A 16,603-nucleotide genomic window follows, 5' to 3' on the forward strand; every position below is an offset into this window, starting at 1 on the left:
TAATTGTCATTGAAAACCTTATATGTAGCTCCATAACATTGTCAGATACAGAAAGCCTAATGAATAGAAGCAGAACATTGTCAGAGGTAGTGCTGTAAGATGAGTCCCTTAGGTCAGAATGCACTCGAAATGAGACTGAGGAGGAGCTGATTTCTCAGCTAAGTCAACCATGGTGACATTAGTTGGATAAAGCCTGTGGGAGTGTAGCCTTCAGGATTTTCATTGACTGACGGGCTAAGAAGAAACAGCTGGGAAAATCTGCTAATGGTTGGAACTTGGAATGTGCAAAGGAAAATTGGAAGTCATCAAAAATGAAGTGGATCAATATAGATCAATAGCCTAGGCTTTAGTGAGCTGAAATGAACTGATATTGACCATTTTGAATCAGAAAATCATATGATTTACTATGCTGTAAATAACACTATCAAGAGAAATGGCATGACATTCATTGTCAAAAAGAACATTGCAAAATCAATCTTGAAGTACAATACGGTTTGTGATAGAATTATATCTATTCGACTTCAAGGAAATCCAATCAATATAACTATTATTAGAATGAATGCACCAACCAAAAGAGATGGCGGTGAAGAAATTGAAGGATTCTACCAATGACTTTTAATGAAGCATGCTATCAAGATGCACTGATACTTACTGATCATTGGAATACAAACGTTGGAAACAGAGGAAGGAACAGTATTTGGAAAATATGGACATAGTGATAGAAATGAAGCAGAAGAACTCATGATAGAACTTTGCAAGACTAATGACTTCTTCATAGCAAATACCCTTTTCAACAACACAAAAGGCAACTATATACATGGAGTATTCCAGAGAGAATACACGCAAATCAAATTGACTACATCTGTGGGAAGAGATAATGGAGAAACACACTATCAGCGCTAAAACCAGGCCAAGGGCTGGCTGTGGAACAGACCATCAATGGCTCATATGTAAGTTCAGGCTAAAGCTGAAGAAAATGGAAACAAGTCTATGAGAGCAAAAATAAACCCTTGAATCTATCCCACCTTAATTTTGAGAACATCTAAAGATCTGGTGTACTGAACACGAATGACACTAATGTGTACTGAACAGTAATGTGTACTGAGCACTAATGACTAATGTGGGAGGACATCAAGAACATCATTTCATGACAATAACTAAAGGTCACTTCAAAAAACAGGTAATAAAGAAAATATCAACATAGATGTCAAAATAGACTCTGAACCGTGTTCTTTTTTAAAAAATGTTTTATAAGCCGTTTTAAAAGTATATTCTAAAAATCATAAAGAGATCCATTTGTGTGTAAACAATTGAATATGTACAAATCAGTGTTGAACTTCTCACCATATAACATTCATAGTAGAACTAACTGGTATTGGATTAAGGGATTTTTAAAAAATAATTTTATTGGGAGATCGTACAACGCATCACAATTCATACATACATACATTGTATGTCAAGCACATTTGTACATTTGTTGCCCTCATCATTCTCAAAACATGTGATTTCTACTTGAGCCCTTGGTATCAGCTCCTCATTTTTCCCCTCCCTCATGAACCCTTGATAATTTATAAATTATTATTATTGTGTCACACCTTACATTGTCTGGTGTCTCCCTTCACCCACTTTTCTGTTGTCCATCCCCCAGGGAGGAGGTTATATGTAGATCCTTATAATTGGTTCCGCCTTTCTACCCCACCTTCCCTCCACCTTTCCGGAACCACCACTCTAACCACTGGTCCTGAAGAGATCATCCTGGATTCCCTGTGTTTCCAGTTCCTATCTGTACCAGTGTACATCTTTTGGTCCAGCCGGACTTTTAAGGTAGAATTGGGATCATGATAGTGCGGGGTGAGGGTGGGGAGGAAGCATTTAGGAACTAGAGGAAAGTTGTATGTTTCATTGTTGCTACACTGCACCCTGAAATGTGTTCTTAATCATAGAGTAGCTAAAGCAAATGAAAGAAATGATGAAATCATATAACTGAATAGAAAATTTCAAAGAGCAGCTCGAGAAGACCAAGTGAAATATTATAATGAAATATGCAAAGACCTAGGGTTAGAAATAAAGGAAAAACTCCTTTGACATATCATAAACTGAAAGAACTGAAAAAAATAAATTCAAGCCTTGAGTTGCAATCTTGAATGATGCTATTGGCAAAATACTGAACGATGTAGGAAGCATCAAAAGAAGAAGGAAGGAATGTACACTGAGTCACTGTACCAAAAATAACTAGTTAACATTCCACCATTTCAGGAGGTAGCATATGAGCAAGAACCAGTGGCGCTGAAGGAAGAAGTCCAATCTGCACAGAAAGCATTAGCCAAAACCAAGGATCCCGGAATTGATGGAATACCAATTGAAATATTTCAACAAGCTGATGAAGGAAATTTGCCAGGAAATTTGGAAGAGAGCTACGTGGTCAATTGAGTGGAAGCGATCCATATTTGTAGCCATTTTAAAGAAAGGAGATCCAGCAGAATGTCCAAACTATAGAACAATTAGCATTGATGTATATGAGTAAAATTTTGCTTAAGACCATCCAACAATGATTGCAGCGGTATATTACAGGGAGCTACCAGAGGTTCCGACCAGATTGAGAAGAGGACATGGAACAAAGAGTATTTTTGCTGATGTGAGATGATTCCAGCTGAAACCAGAGAATACCAGACAGGTGTTTGCTTGTGGTTTATTGACTTCTCAAAGTATTTGACTGCATGGTTCACAAATTACGGATAGCCTTGAGAAGAATGGGAATTTCAGAACACTTCATTGTGCTTATGCAGAACCTGTACATGGATCAGAAGGCAATTGTGCAAATGGAACCGGGGACTACTGCATGGTTAAAATTAGGAGAGGTATGCATCAGTGTTGTATCCTCTCACCATACTTATTTAATCTGTATGCTGAGCAAATAACACAAGAAACTGGATTATATGAAGGAGAATATGCATCAAGATGGGAAGGAGACATTGATAATCTGGGATATGCAGATGGAACGGCCTTGCTTGCTGAAAGTAAGGAGGACCTGAAGCACTGGCTAATGAAGATCAAGTGTTGCAGCCTTCGATATGGTTCAATGGAAAGAAAAGTCCTCACAACTAGGACCAATAGGTAACATGATAAATGAAGAAAAATTTGGCATTGTCAGGAATTTTTCTCCTTTGCTTCTGCAAGCAATGTTCATGTAAGCAGCAGTCAAGAGATAAAAAATGTGTTGTGTTAGCTAACATCTGCTACACAAGGACTTCTTTAGAGTATCGAAAATCAAGGTTGTTACCTTGAGGACTAAGGTGCCATGGTATTTTCCATCATCATGGTATTTTCCATTGCCTCGTATCCATGTGAAAGTTAAATATTGGATAAGGAAGACTGAAGAAAAATGTGTGCATTTGAATTATGGCTGGCAAAGAATATTGAAAGTACCACAGGCTGCTAAAAGGACAAATCAACCTAATTTGGAAGAAGTATGGCCAGAGTGCTCTTTAAAGGCGAGACTCCATCTTATATACTTTGGATATGTTTTCGTGAGCTTCCAGTCCCTGGAGAAGGACATCATGTTTAGTAAAGTAGATGGGCAGCAAAAAAAAAAAAAGAGGAAACTCCTCAGTGATATGGATTAACATAGTGACTGCAAAAATTGACACCTGCATAGGAACAGTTGTGAGGATGGCAGAGGACTGGGTAGTGTTTCACTCTGTTGTGCATAATAAGGTAGCTTGGGGTCGGAACCAACTTGATGGCACCTAACAACTGTGGCAGTTACATAAACTCCTGTCAACTTGTGAAGGGGTGGAGTCTAGCTTGTTAATCAGCCCTTAGCCAATGAGACCTCGGTGTGGGCATGGCCTTCTCCTGAGGATTCTGAGAACTTCTGCCTTCCTCCCTGGAGGTGGGACACACACATTCCTGATGACAAGTCACATGGAGCTATGCTAATTTAGCCAGAGCCTTAGAGCCGGAGGAGCCACTTTCAGACCCCTGCTAGTGCTGAGATGCTTCCACCACCACTGGTTCCACGAGCCTCTCCACTCACTATCCTGTGATCTTCCTGCATTCAGCATCATTGCATGTGTTGCATGAGTTTGAGGAGGAATTTATAGATTGACAGTGGACATATGTGCTAATATTGGACTATGGACTTGATCTTGACTAGGCTGGGATGTTTTCTTTATATACAATTACTCTTTGATATAAAGTTCTCTACTACACACATGAATGTCTCTGGATTTGTTTCTCTAGTCTATCCAGACTCACACAATAACACAAGCCTATCTTTAATAACTATAATGTAGGGAGGGGGGACCAGGGAGGGAGGGGGGAAATGAGGAGCTGATATTAAGGGCTCAAGTAGAAAGCAAATGTTTTGAGAATGATGAGGGCAACAAATGTACAAATGTGCTTGACACAATGGATGGATGTTTGGATTGTGATAAGAATTGTACAAGCCCCCAATAAAAGGATTTAAAAAATAACTATAATGTAGACAAACAAACAAAAAAGAAACTCACTACCATTGAGTCGATGCTGACTCATAGGGACTCTGTAGGACAGGGTAGAACTGCTCCTGTAGGTTTCTGAGACTGTGACTCTTTTAGTCACCCTTTTAAAATCTCTCTATATTTAAGTTGTTTCTGTATTTTTGTCTCTGAAACGATATTGCAGTAAACAATTTTATAATTTAGTCTTTCTGTGCCTTTTCCATATATGGGATGCTCCACAGTAAAATTTCTAAGTCAGAGGGTACATACCTATTACACACTTATTAGCTATCTGACATTTTGCATTTCTGACAATAGTAAAAAATCAACTAGCCAACTATTTTGCTCATTAATAATGTATATCTGGCAGTAAAGGACACCAAGATGCAAGGGGAGATTGACATTGGTAGTTATGGGTACAGTTATGTGTCAAATTTGCTGAGCCATGATTCTCAGAGAGGAGAGTCATTATTGCCAAAAGTGGCCATGGAGAGCTCAGACCAGATGTGTAAATCTCTATACCCTAGTTGGTCAGAGACAACATATCACTTAGACCTTTGGGGCTCACCACTTTGAGGGAGTCTGCTACATCCAAACGTCAGGTGGTGAAATTTATATTCCTATTACACCCCTCCTCAACTGTGAAGAATGAGATTAACATGTTACTAAGAACCAGGAGTGACAGGCTGAGCTCATGACCCAAGTCATGAGTTAAGTAAGAGTTTAGGTAGCTTGCTTCCTCCAGCATATTACATATAGAGTCTTGCTCTAGCTAAAGTTCCAGATATGACTTGGACAGATCTCCAGAAGTTACCACCACCAGTTATCACTTAGAACTTGGGTGTTTCTAGTCCTAGGTGGATTTTTTTCTTCATCAGAATCTCTTCCCTAACTGGGGTCTTAGTAAAAAATGAACAAGGACTTCCAAGTAGGTCTCAGTACCAGTTTCAACACAAGTTATGTGTGCATCAGTGTTAATGGATAAGGGTGGCTGTCGTTGATGGGCGTAAGGGACACATTCTTGGCCTTAGCCCGATTAACTATAGTGCATGGAGAGCAGAGGGAAGAGCCACGCTTTGGAAGCAGGGCCACTGACTTCAGTCAAGCAGAGGCTGAGTGAAGGGATGCTCTGAGATATAAGATATGGGATGGAAAGCCTAGAGGAGTTCTATCAGGGAGTTCCATCAGGAAGTCCCTCCAAGAAAGGGAGTAGAAGGGGGGATCCAGAAGTTGGCAAGGAGCAGATTAGCAGTCTTAAGCCAAGTCTTCAGTCTCAGCAAGAGAACAGAGCAGGATAAATCTCTAGACTATTGAAGTTTCAGCAGAGGAAGCGCATTCAGGGTCATGTACATGGATTTAATGAAGGGACCATTGACAGAGGAGTGGGTAGCATTAAGAGACCAATCATGAGGTGGAGCACTCACTGAGGCCAGCAGGCGTGGGAAGCCTTTACCATCACTGAGCCTGGAGGGACAGGTGTTACTGAAGCCCGGGCAGCTAGAACTAGGCCAGCAGGTAGAAGAATACCTCCCTGTCCCCACTGCCACACCCTCACCCAGCAGGGAGAACACACAAAGGGGGAGTGGAAAGAGTACCTTGACTTCTCACTTCCTCTTGTTTTCCCAACTCCTGCTGCTGCCTCCCATTGGCCGAAGTCACCTAGAAGCCTAATTGCAAGGATATTTATGGAATGATGCAAACCCGAGGCAGTGCCCTCAGGGTTGAAGCCTGGGAGAAAAGGGTAGAGAAGGGATATTCAGGGGTAAGTGGAGAATAACTCATCAGAGTCTGTTACTAGAAGGGACTTGGGCTTAAGGGAACATACCCCCAAAACAGGATATAAGGCCAGATCCAGACGAGCAGCTCTTGGTTTGCAAAATTATGTCTGCATCAATGTAAAAGGCAAGGATGGCAAGACTTCATCTTATATCTTACATACTTTGGACATATTGTCAAGAGAGACCAATTTCTGGAGGAGGACATCATGCTTGGTAAAGTGAAGGAGCAGCGGAAAAGAGTAAGACCCTCCCAAGATGGATTGATACCTTGGCTGTAACCATGGGCTCAGGCATAGGAGCAATTATAAGGATGTTGCAGGACCATACAGTGTTTTGTTCTGTTGTGCATAGGGTCTCTATGCGTTAAAACTGACTCGATAACACCTAACAACAACAGCAGCTGTGACTAGTTTAACTTTTAGTCATTCTGCTGCCTGACGGTAAGAGAGGGTTTTCCTAAGTGGATGGAGAAAGGCCGCCTGTCACCCATCATGACTATTGGCTGCGACCCTTAGCCAGGATTCCCTGGGGGCTTCCTTGGCTGCTTCTGTCTTGGCCCTACTACAGCCCTGGGGAACCATCTGGATTGTAATTTCACTCTCACTCCATTCTGTGACTATCTGTGGTCTCAGCATGTTGTCCTGGCACTGTCAGATCCTCGAGACCCCATTTTCATTCTATTGTGTTTGCTCACAGATGGTAGCCGGAAAACTGGCAAAATAGGGCTCATGGTTTAGAGCCAGTCTGGATAATCTCAGATGCCATGTTTTAGAAAATTACATGAAATCAGTTCATATGTAAACCATTTAACTTATACTGTGTGACTAATGTCTTATCTTTTGAATTTTCCAGAAATTGTAGCTTCCTTTTATGAGTACTGTGTCTGCAGAAGCATTAGCCATTGGCTCAGAAAGCTCTCTCGTCACAGTGGAATTATATATAGCCTTGAGGGTGGGAAGTAGGGACACTTGAGTATACCTTGGGATGAGTATATTTGGGGATCCTACTTGTTGAGGCTCTCTTTTTAATATTTAGATAATAGAATACCCAGTAACATGTTAGTGCCCTGGTAACCTTGTGTATCATCCTCAGTTTATGGAAAGGAAACTGAGATCAGCTTAATCTTGAAAGGTAAATAAGGATTATACAATCAGGGCTAGTGCCAACACTTTAAATAAGCCAAGTTGTTATTAATATTTGTGGTTGAATTCAACATTTGACAAAAGGTTACTAATCATTTTCATGAAATTTAACAGATAGCTGGTGAACACATAACGATGTTGTTAGTTGCCAATGAGTTCGTTCCACCTCATCTCACTCTTCTGCGTAATAGAACAAAATGTTTCTGAGGAGCGCTCTAGCTTTATTATCACTCGTATATTTGAGTTCATTGTCACTGTACAACTCTGTTTCATGGAGGGTTTCTTGTGTTTTGGTTCTCCCTCTACTTTACCAAACACGATGTTCTTTTCGAGTGATTGGTCTTTAATGATATGTCCAAAGTGAGTTGCAGTCTTGCCACCCTTTCCTCTAAGGAACACTCTTACCGTATTTCTTTGAAGACTGAGTTGTTTGTTCTTCTGCCAGGCCACAGTAATTTCAATATTCTTTGCCAACACATTTCAAATGCATCAATTCTTCTCCCTAACTTTTTCATTATCCAACTTTCACATGCATATAAGGTGATGGAAAAGATCAAGAAAGCACAAAGCTTGCCCTAGTAGGACAAGATGCTGTTGGAATCCGTTTTGATTTAAAATGAGAAAAGGTGACATCTACTTGAATTGTACACATAAGTGAATCACTAAAGCACAAAAACTCTTTGTCTCCTTGAAAATGTTCCTTATCCATAGTGCAGTTTTGCGAAAAGGGAACTTGCTAGAATCTCGGTGTGTGTTTTCAGCTATAATCACACACACAGGACACCACCATAGATGGTGGCTTTGTCTAGTACAAAAGGAAATAAATGATTGTGAAATGTTGGCATTACTATAGAGACACAAATGGGTAGAAAGATAATAAGCTTTATCTTATGTTCTAAAAATGCCTTTGATTATCTCAAGAAACATTTACAGGGTTCACTTCCTAAAATTAATTTCAATTAGCTTAATTCGAAGTTTTTTAAATTTTCATACTACTTAAGATTGTCTTGACAGCCTAATTTGATGATTGCTAAGGTCATGTTAGCCTGATTAGAAGGAAAACACTCTTAATAAAAGGGAAAAAAAACCCACAATTTAAATTTTATAGTACACCACTGGATTTTTCTACAAATTCATAGATATTTCCCACTGAAACGTTTATTTCAACTCCAAGCAAGTATAGAGAATAACGTGGTAAAATCACAAATGTTACTACGTGAGCCTTACATTTTGGAGAAATGAAAATAACCTTGTTTCAGTGAAGCATGGCATTTAATTGGCACCCGATCTTTCCCCCTCATGAATCTGGAGACAATAGAAAATTTTAAAGTAGGAGACAATCCAATTAAATTTTCTTTTAAAAATGTCAAAAGTCAGTAAATCCAGGCCCCATTAGCTCACACAGTTGGGTTTGGTTTTTTTTTGTCCTTCCTAGGCTGCTGCTATTTATTGGGTTTTTACCCAATGCCATCTTCACTTCCCATTTCAAAAGGGTGTAATTTTACAAACCCACAGCTGCATTTTCACCATTGTGGAACAAGTAATTCATGGTTAACTTGTGTGACCACTTAAGTGGCTCTAGTGGCAGCCTGCTTGAAAGGTGTCTTCAGCCCTCTTGTTGAGTCAGGCTCCTAGCCACTTTGGAATCATGATTTTGTATCATTGTGGATTTGTACTGTGCCTTTCCTAGTTCTTTGTCCTTCTAGAAAATGGTAAGTGGCACACATAATTAATTCCAGATTAAGATGAGTTTCAATTTGAAATTTTGATACTGCTACTTGAGTCCATGGTTTGGCAAGAAAGTGCTTTTTTAGCAAGCTGCATGCCCCATGGTCTCCATAGACATTTGATGAATGCTTTTTAAACGTGTAAAAATGTAAAATTGCACCGTCTTAACTTGACTTCCCGAGAAGTCAGAATCAACTCCATGGCAATGAGTCTGAATTCTAAAAAGCAGATTGGCATGTCAATAGTGTTCTAGAAGAAAGGAAAGGGAACACCTGACTGGGAGTGAGGACTGAAAAGCAGAAAAGAGTGAGGGGCGATGAAAACCAGTTGCCTTGGAATCGTATCAGACTCGTGGGGCAGCAGTGTGCATCAGAATGGAATTGTGCTCCAGAGTGGTCGGTGGCTGCTTTCTCAGAAGTTGCTCTGTAGGCACTTCTTCCAAGGTACCTCTAGAATAGACTCTAACTACCAACCTTTCCGTTCACAGCTGAGCACCTTAACCATTTCCGGTATCCAGGAACTCCTAGGAAGCTAGTAATGCTCTCTTGTCTACCCAGTTACAACTGTGGATGACTGGTGCTCAATGCTATTGTGAAACACTGGGATCGAGTGGCCAACACATACCCACCATAGAGGGGAGCTGTGGGATTCATTCACCAACTCCCTTTGGTTATTGGGTCATGGCTGAACTTGAACCTGGGGAAAGAAATGAATTCCCAGGCACTTATGGCTTGTCACAGGGAAAGTTACAGTCGGCCAAAGAAAAGACTGCAGGGGAAGGAAGGCAAGGGCTCATGGTTGGAAATTAGGCTGGGGTGTCCTAAAGTGCAAAGGGTGAGGGGACAGGGAAGGATGCAGACAGTGCCTGCTATACATTCATAGTTCAGATTTAAATGTGCACTGTCATGGGGCTCATTTTTACAGATACACAAGCAGGTACATCCTCTTCTGAAATGAGAATGACCACTGTGGATGAACACCCCACTTGTAAAATTATGGTGCTATCATTTCCACTTAGGACTTATATGCACTACTAGGAAAACAATAGGATCCTGGGGTTTGTTTGCATTTTAGAGTGTAGGATGACTAAAGCATCAATAGAGACAAAGAATATTTTAACTATAGATTTTCATAGCCTGGAACAATTGCATATTTGTTAGAAATATTAGACAAAGATACCACCAGTTGTCGTTGAGTAAATTCTTTCTTGGTGACCTTGTGTGTCTCAGAGCAACCCTGTGCTCTATCAGGGTTTCAGTGGCTAATTTTGGGGAAGTAGATGTCCAGAACTTCCTTCCACGGTGCTTCTGGTAACTGTCAACCTTTTGGTTAGCAGCTGAGCTTGTTAACTGCACCACTCAGTAACTCCTCCTAGACAGTGATAGTATGGAGACTTCTCATGTTCCCAAAGTCTCTTTGTTTTATAAAGACATTGGCCATGTGATTCCTTTAACTAGACCTAACTTAAATGTATGAAAGAGGTACTTCCCCCCCCTTTGTGGCATAACCACCCATTTCCTATTTTCCTTTGGGTCCAAATTTTTTTCCCTGTCAGTTCTCTTTAAGCTTGTAATCTGCGAAAAAGTTTCCTAACGTGGAAGCTTGGACACTAGATTGGTCTTTAGTTCCTTAGCATCTGCAAATCTGCTTATAGCATGTATCTTATAAGGGGGCAGAAAAATACAATTCTATCTGGAACCTAGAGAATAGTGATACAGCATAAAATATAATCAAAGAAAATGCTATTGATTCTGAAGCGAGCACAGTGGGGCTGGAAAGAGGTCAGGAAAGGTTTGGGACAGGCCTGGGATTAGAGAGGTAAAAATTTAAAGAAGTAGACTAACTTTTATCGTTTCTTTTAAAAACTTTTATCTTTTCATCTGAAGTCATCCTTAATTTAAAATCTCAAGGCCTTGATTTGAAATTGATTTCCAAACTCTTGAGTTGTCATTGTCTTAGTGGAAATTTCTTTCTTTCCTTCGCTTTTATTCTTAGAATTTAAATTATGATTCCTTGCTTTAATGAAACCCACAACCTTCCTCTAGTTCTTAAACGCTTCCTCCCCCCAACTACCAGGACCCCAATTTTGCCTTGCAGACCTGGTTAGACCAGATGATGCACAGCGGTACAGATGGGAATTGGAAACACAGGGAATCTAGGACAGAAGAACCTCTCAGGACCAGGCGTGACAGTGGCGATACCAGGAGGGAAAGGGGATGTAGTAAGCGGGAATGGATCACAGGGAGCCACATATAACCTCCTCTCTGGGGGAAAGGCAGCAGAGGGGTGGGTGAAGGGAGACACCGGACAGTGTAATATAAGATACAATAATAATTTATAAATTATTAAGGGTGCAGGGGGGAAAGGGGAGGAGGAAGGGAAGGGGAGGGGAAAAAAAAAAGGAAAATTAGCAGATTCTGGGAACCCAAGAGGCAAGCGAATTTTGGGAATAATGAGGGCAACAAATGTATAGATGTGCTTTACACAATTGATCTATGTATTGTGATGAATTGTATGAGCCCCAATAAATTGATTAAAAAAAAAGGGAAAGACTTTTGTTACCTATTAAGCTATGAGGAAACATATCTAATACTGGCCTGCTCCATAGAACATTGTTTTCACCGAATAATTTCATCATAGTTATATGAGTGGCACAATGCCTTTCATTATGTGTCATATAGTTAATATATTTCATTCATTGGTTTTAAAAACCTATCTAAAATTGTAAATGTGTGTATTTGGACTGCTCCTCTGTAACAAGATAGAATTTTAAAGTGCTATGAAAAGCAAAAATTCCTTTTAGTTTTTGATAAAAATTTTGAGGATGTGTTGAATCGTAGAGATAGATGACTATTGATCTCAGCCTTCATTAGTTAAAAGATCATTTAGAATATATAACGTGATGTACTAACATTGGCGTATGGAGGGACATTGTATTAACTTACCTGTTGTATGCACTATACAAATCATCCCCTTTTATCTGGATGGTCATTTCCTTTTTTACACTGCACTTGGGTAGTTCCAGGGCAACTTCCAACAGAAGGCACTCTTAAAAGAGTAGAGTAGTGTCACTTCAAGAACCACTTGTCTTCTACTTAACTCTTCTAGTTGAAAATGATAGGACCAAATGTAGCTTTGTAGGAAAGGAGCCAGCTGCCTATGAATAGGCCTAGTACTCTCTCCATGTTGGAAGCTAGCCCAGGGCATAAGCACAGCTCAGGAGCCCCGCTACTAGGGTTACAAACCCAGGCTTCTCCACTTAATTAGCAGCTTAATTTTAACCATTTTCTGCCTCTGATTCCTTTTTGTAAAGAAAAACTAACTTGCCTTCAAGTTGGTTCCAACTAATCTTGACCCCATGCGTGTCAGAGGGGAGCTATGTGTGTGTGTAACCTATTCCCCAAAGCAGAATGTAAGTGATCCAGTGCTCTTTCACTGTTAGGTTGATGAAGGTTGGATTTTTAAAATTGAGTGTTTAATCAAGTATAGAACAGCTAGTATTGTAGTATGCTGCCCAACAAATAACCCCTCTGATTGCAGTGGGTCACAACAACAGTTGCTTTTCTTGTTCATGGGCTCATAGGTTAGCCAGAGTCAAGCTAGACTCTCCCTTGTGTCATTTGGAACCAGCAGCAACCTGGGGCATGCTCTTCTCCTGATGATTGCAGAGGTCAAGCCAAGGCATGCCTGCATGTTAGAGCTTCTGTTTATACTAGATCTCCTAACATTACTGAGGCCAGAACCGGTCACATGGCCAAGCCCATGTCAGAAGAGGAAAGAAAATTCACTCTTTTTTTTTTAACTAATTAATTATTTTATTGGGAGCTCTTGCAGATATCATAGCATCCCATAGTTCCATCACATCAAGTAGTAATGTACAATTGCTACCACAATCAGTTTCTAACCATTTTCAGAAGATTCCCTCTTAGTCCTCTAGTGGAAGTACTGTCAAGCCTTATGGTAAAGGGTGCTGATGTGTAACTGCAGTACTGGGAAAGAATGACCAAGAACAAGGATCTAAGCTAAGGTCTTATGGTACTGTGAAGTGGACTGTGGAAAAGTCGGCTTTGAAGTTAAGCGGTTTACCTAAAATAAGAGCAATTTGATGTTGCATTTATAAAACTGTACTTTGGAATGCGGTCTAATTATAACCATCCTTGTTTTATCCCTTAGAAAACGGAATATGCTTGGATGGGGTCACCGTCACCAGTTCCTGTGAGATACATTAACTACAAACCCCTTTTAAAGGATGTGTTTGGCTTGGAGGATGATTAACCGTGTAACTTTTGGTCAACTTTCTTTGATTTACTACTCTAATTTTGCCAAGTTTATTTTTGTAGATACAATTTCATTAAAAGCCAAAAGGAAACAAGATTCATACTGAATTGAAATCCATAAGCCACAATTAATCTTCTTTTTTGTCACTTTAGATTTTCAAAACATCATTTTATATGCTGATGTACTGGTACTATTAAAAATGCCATTTGAAGAAATGTCTTGCATTTTTATTAGATGTCTGATTTATTAATACCAAAGAATCTTATGATAATTTTCCATTTATAAAATTTGATTCATTCCAACATGGAAAGTAAATGAATTCTGATAGCTGTGTGTGACAGTGGAAAATAAAATTATATCAGAGCAGTAACTTATGATTCTATTCAACTTTTTTAAAATCCTCTTGACAAATGTGTGTTACTTATATAATTAAGTTTTGTAGCAACCTACCTCTTCAAAATAATTTTTAAACTTCTCTCAAGAGTAAAGATATTTATTTCCTGAAGCTAGTTAAGGAATGGGACAAAAAGGTAACCCCCAGACACAAAAACAAGAAAATTTAAGAGAGAAATGGAAACATTTATAGTGTTTATACCTTTGAAGGCCCTTTTTATCAGAAGCCAGCTTGTTAGCTTAGGAATATGTTTTTAATTACAGTATAACCAAAATGTATTATGACTAAAATATTGAGGGGTGTGAATGCTGAAGATTTGAGAGATTATTTTTTAATTAATTTCTCACACATGTAGCACCCTTCCCAGAATTTTTTAAAATCTAAAACTGCAAGATAGCCCCACCCCCAGCCCAGCCCAGATTTCTCTAGTTCTACTTTTAAACATTTTTCTTATAAGCCTAAAACATCACAAATCTCACCAGAATTTTTCCACATAGTGTCAATTTGTTTAGAAGTCATAACCCTGGACCTCTGGGAATTCTTTGAAAGAAATCAATCCCAGTCTACTCCATTCTTCTGGTGGTTCCTATATATCATAAACCCAGTTGCTTGGTGCTCTCAGAGACAACTGGCAGCCCATATCGAAGGTGCTGCCTTCCCATTTACCTTTCAGGGAAAGCTCTGACAAGAGGAGTAGCTAATGGCATCTCAAGAGCCCTTTCAGTCGCATTGTTCTTTCATTCCGCCTTTGCAGCAGCTTCGTGCCTAAAAATGAGCTAGCTTCTTGGCACTCAGATGTACCAATTTGCTTGATAACAAGGGCTCTTTCATTTTTTTGAAGTTAATCAGTCAACTATTTGTATCATTAAACCTAGGATGACTCTGACTAGTTACCATCTGCCTTTTCAATAAACAAATGGACTCGATTTATATACTCAAACCATCTCGTCATAAAATTTCATTTTGATGACTTGATTTTTGTCCCAGGTTTTTTCTTTTTGCGTGTGCATTTTTTTGAAGACAATTGACAGTGCCAAGCCATTTTGTCACTTGAAAGATTTTTCTTTCCCGAGAGAAAGCTTTTAGATGGATGACACTTTCCGATGACTTTTCAAGCTGACAGATTTGTCACTTACCTATTCAACTCTTCAGTCAGTTGTCTTCGCTCAAGATCTTACATCTGTAGATAATTTAGCCCTTTTACAGAGTTGTACAGTTCACCTGAGGAGTGGGAGGAGTAAAGAGAGGAAGGGAAGCAAAGTCGTGCTCTGCTCCTGGGTTCATGGTGTGACAACTGCTCATTCGATTCCATAGCCCTGTCTCACTGCCCTGGTTGTTCCCAGTCCGAGCCCACAATTAGCAATGAAATGACCATTATAAGAATCATGCCGATAAACATGAAACATTGCAGCCATACAGGCACTTTAAATAATTATTCTTTTTATAACTAAGCTATATACTGAAGGAGATTTATAATTTTGAGATAATATCCCCATTAGTAAAGTTTATGACCCAATAAACAGCTCCCACTAGTTAATAAATGCCAAAGCCGTAAAAACAAAGACTATTAATGTAATAGAATTTCTGTATCTCCCACTTTAGCTGGTGGTCTTGAGTCACTGAAGGGAAATGCTATCTTAGGAAAAACATTTATTCTTGTTATGTAAATATCAATGAATTGTCTTAAAATCCATCTGGAAATCTCACAGCCAGCCCCGTCCCTTGGTCCCAGGTGGCCCAGAAATGCTGATGCACTCTGCCTAGGTTTTCAGGAGTATAGAACACTGGTTTACAGCAAAAATAAACCCTGTGAATCAATTAAATCTTTCAGGGAGGTAGAGCAGAGAGCTGGGATTTCTGCCTCCTCTCAAAAAAAGTAAAAAGAGAGACATCCCAACTATTACCGTTATTTCAAGGTAATAATTTTTTTCTAAGTTTTGTAATTTTTGCATATACTTTATTTTTAGCTCTCTTCCCTCTGAAGAAAAGAAATCCTAAGAATTTAATCATTATTCCACGGTTGCGATTAAAAAATTAAACAGCTTCACAGCCTTTGCACTTTCTTATATTTTTAGCTGCTAACATTTTCTCACTTTAACAGAATACCAAGTGCTGCCTGTGAGTGGCCAGGAAAGCTGGTGGTTAATATAGGCAAACGTTTTGTACTAAGCACCAATCATTTTTTAGTATTCTTGGGATCATGGGAATGATTGATAAAGTCCTTTGAAAACCCAAGTCACATCTTTTCAGAAGAAACTGATGAAAAACTGTTGAAGTTCACATTAAATTGTTTTCTGAGTCCCTATTGAGTACAGATGCCGTTGGCAGATCATTTGAAGTGCCTGTGTGCTTCCCTTCACCCTTTAAGTGTGGAATCACTGAATTATTGAGTGTGGCTCTTCTAGCCAAAGACCTCCACTCCGAGCAAACAACCTTTTCCCTGCCTGGGTCTGGTAAGATGGGGAAATACTGATAGGATTCACCAGTGAGTAATTAGGAACAAGATTCCCTGGAGTGCCTCCTGCACTATATAAAATGAGCCCACTGTGAAGCAGGAGGAAAGGTTCTCATTACCAGGAAGAGCCAGGAGTAGAGTGTATCCTCTAGATCTGAGATCCCTGAGCAGTGAATATCCTGGATCCATCAGAGGAACAGCAGCAGAGCCAGGAGCAAGTGCATAGAACAGAGTGATAGACTCTCCAAGCCATGGAGCATGTAAAGATTCGTGCGTCTACAGAAAAAATCATCTGTAACTTATCAAGTGTTTGTGAGGTAGGGTGGGCGTGTGGGGGAGGGTGGGGG

General features: G+C 39.7%; 1 protein-coding gene across 1 annotated transcript in view; it reads left to right on the top strand.

Moving 5' to 3' along the window:
• The window catches only part of EFHC2 (EF-hand domain containing 2), a 213,339-nt gene extending 199,751 nt beyond the window's left edge, over window positions 1-13,588 (top strand). Inside the window, exon 15 of the mRNA XM_045288314.1 lies at window positions 13,303-13,588. Within this exon, the coding sequence (XP_045144249.1) occupies window positions 13,303-13,404 (102 nt within the window). The 3' untranslated portion in view covers window positions 13,405-13,588. The remainder of the gene's footprint in view (window positions 1-13,302) is intronic.
• The last annotated feature ends 3,015 nt before the right edge of the window (window positions 13,589-16,603 follow it).

This window comes from Echinops telfairi, unplaced genomic scaffold (assembly GCF_000313985.2).
Source record: "Echinops telfairi isolate 266 unplaced genomic scaffold, ASM31398v2 ScPeMD7_19;HRSCAF=73, whole genome shotgun sequence".
NCBI classification, from domain to species: domain Eukaryota; kingdom Metazoa; phylum Chordata; class Mammalia; order Afrosoricida; family Tenrecidae; genus Echinops; species Echinops telfairi.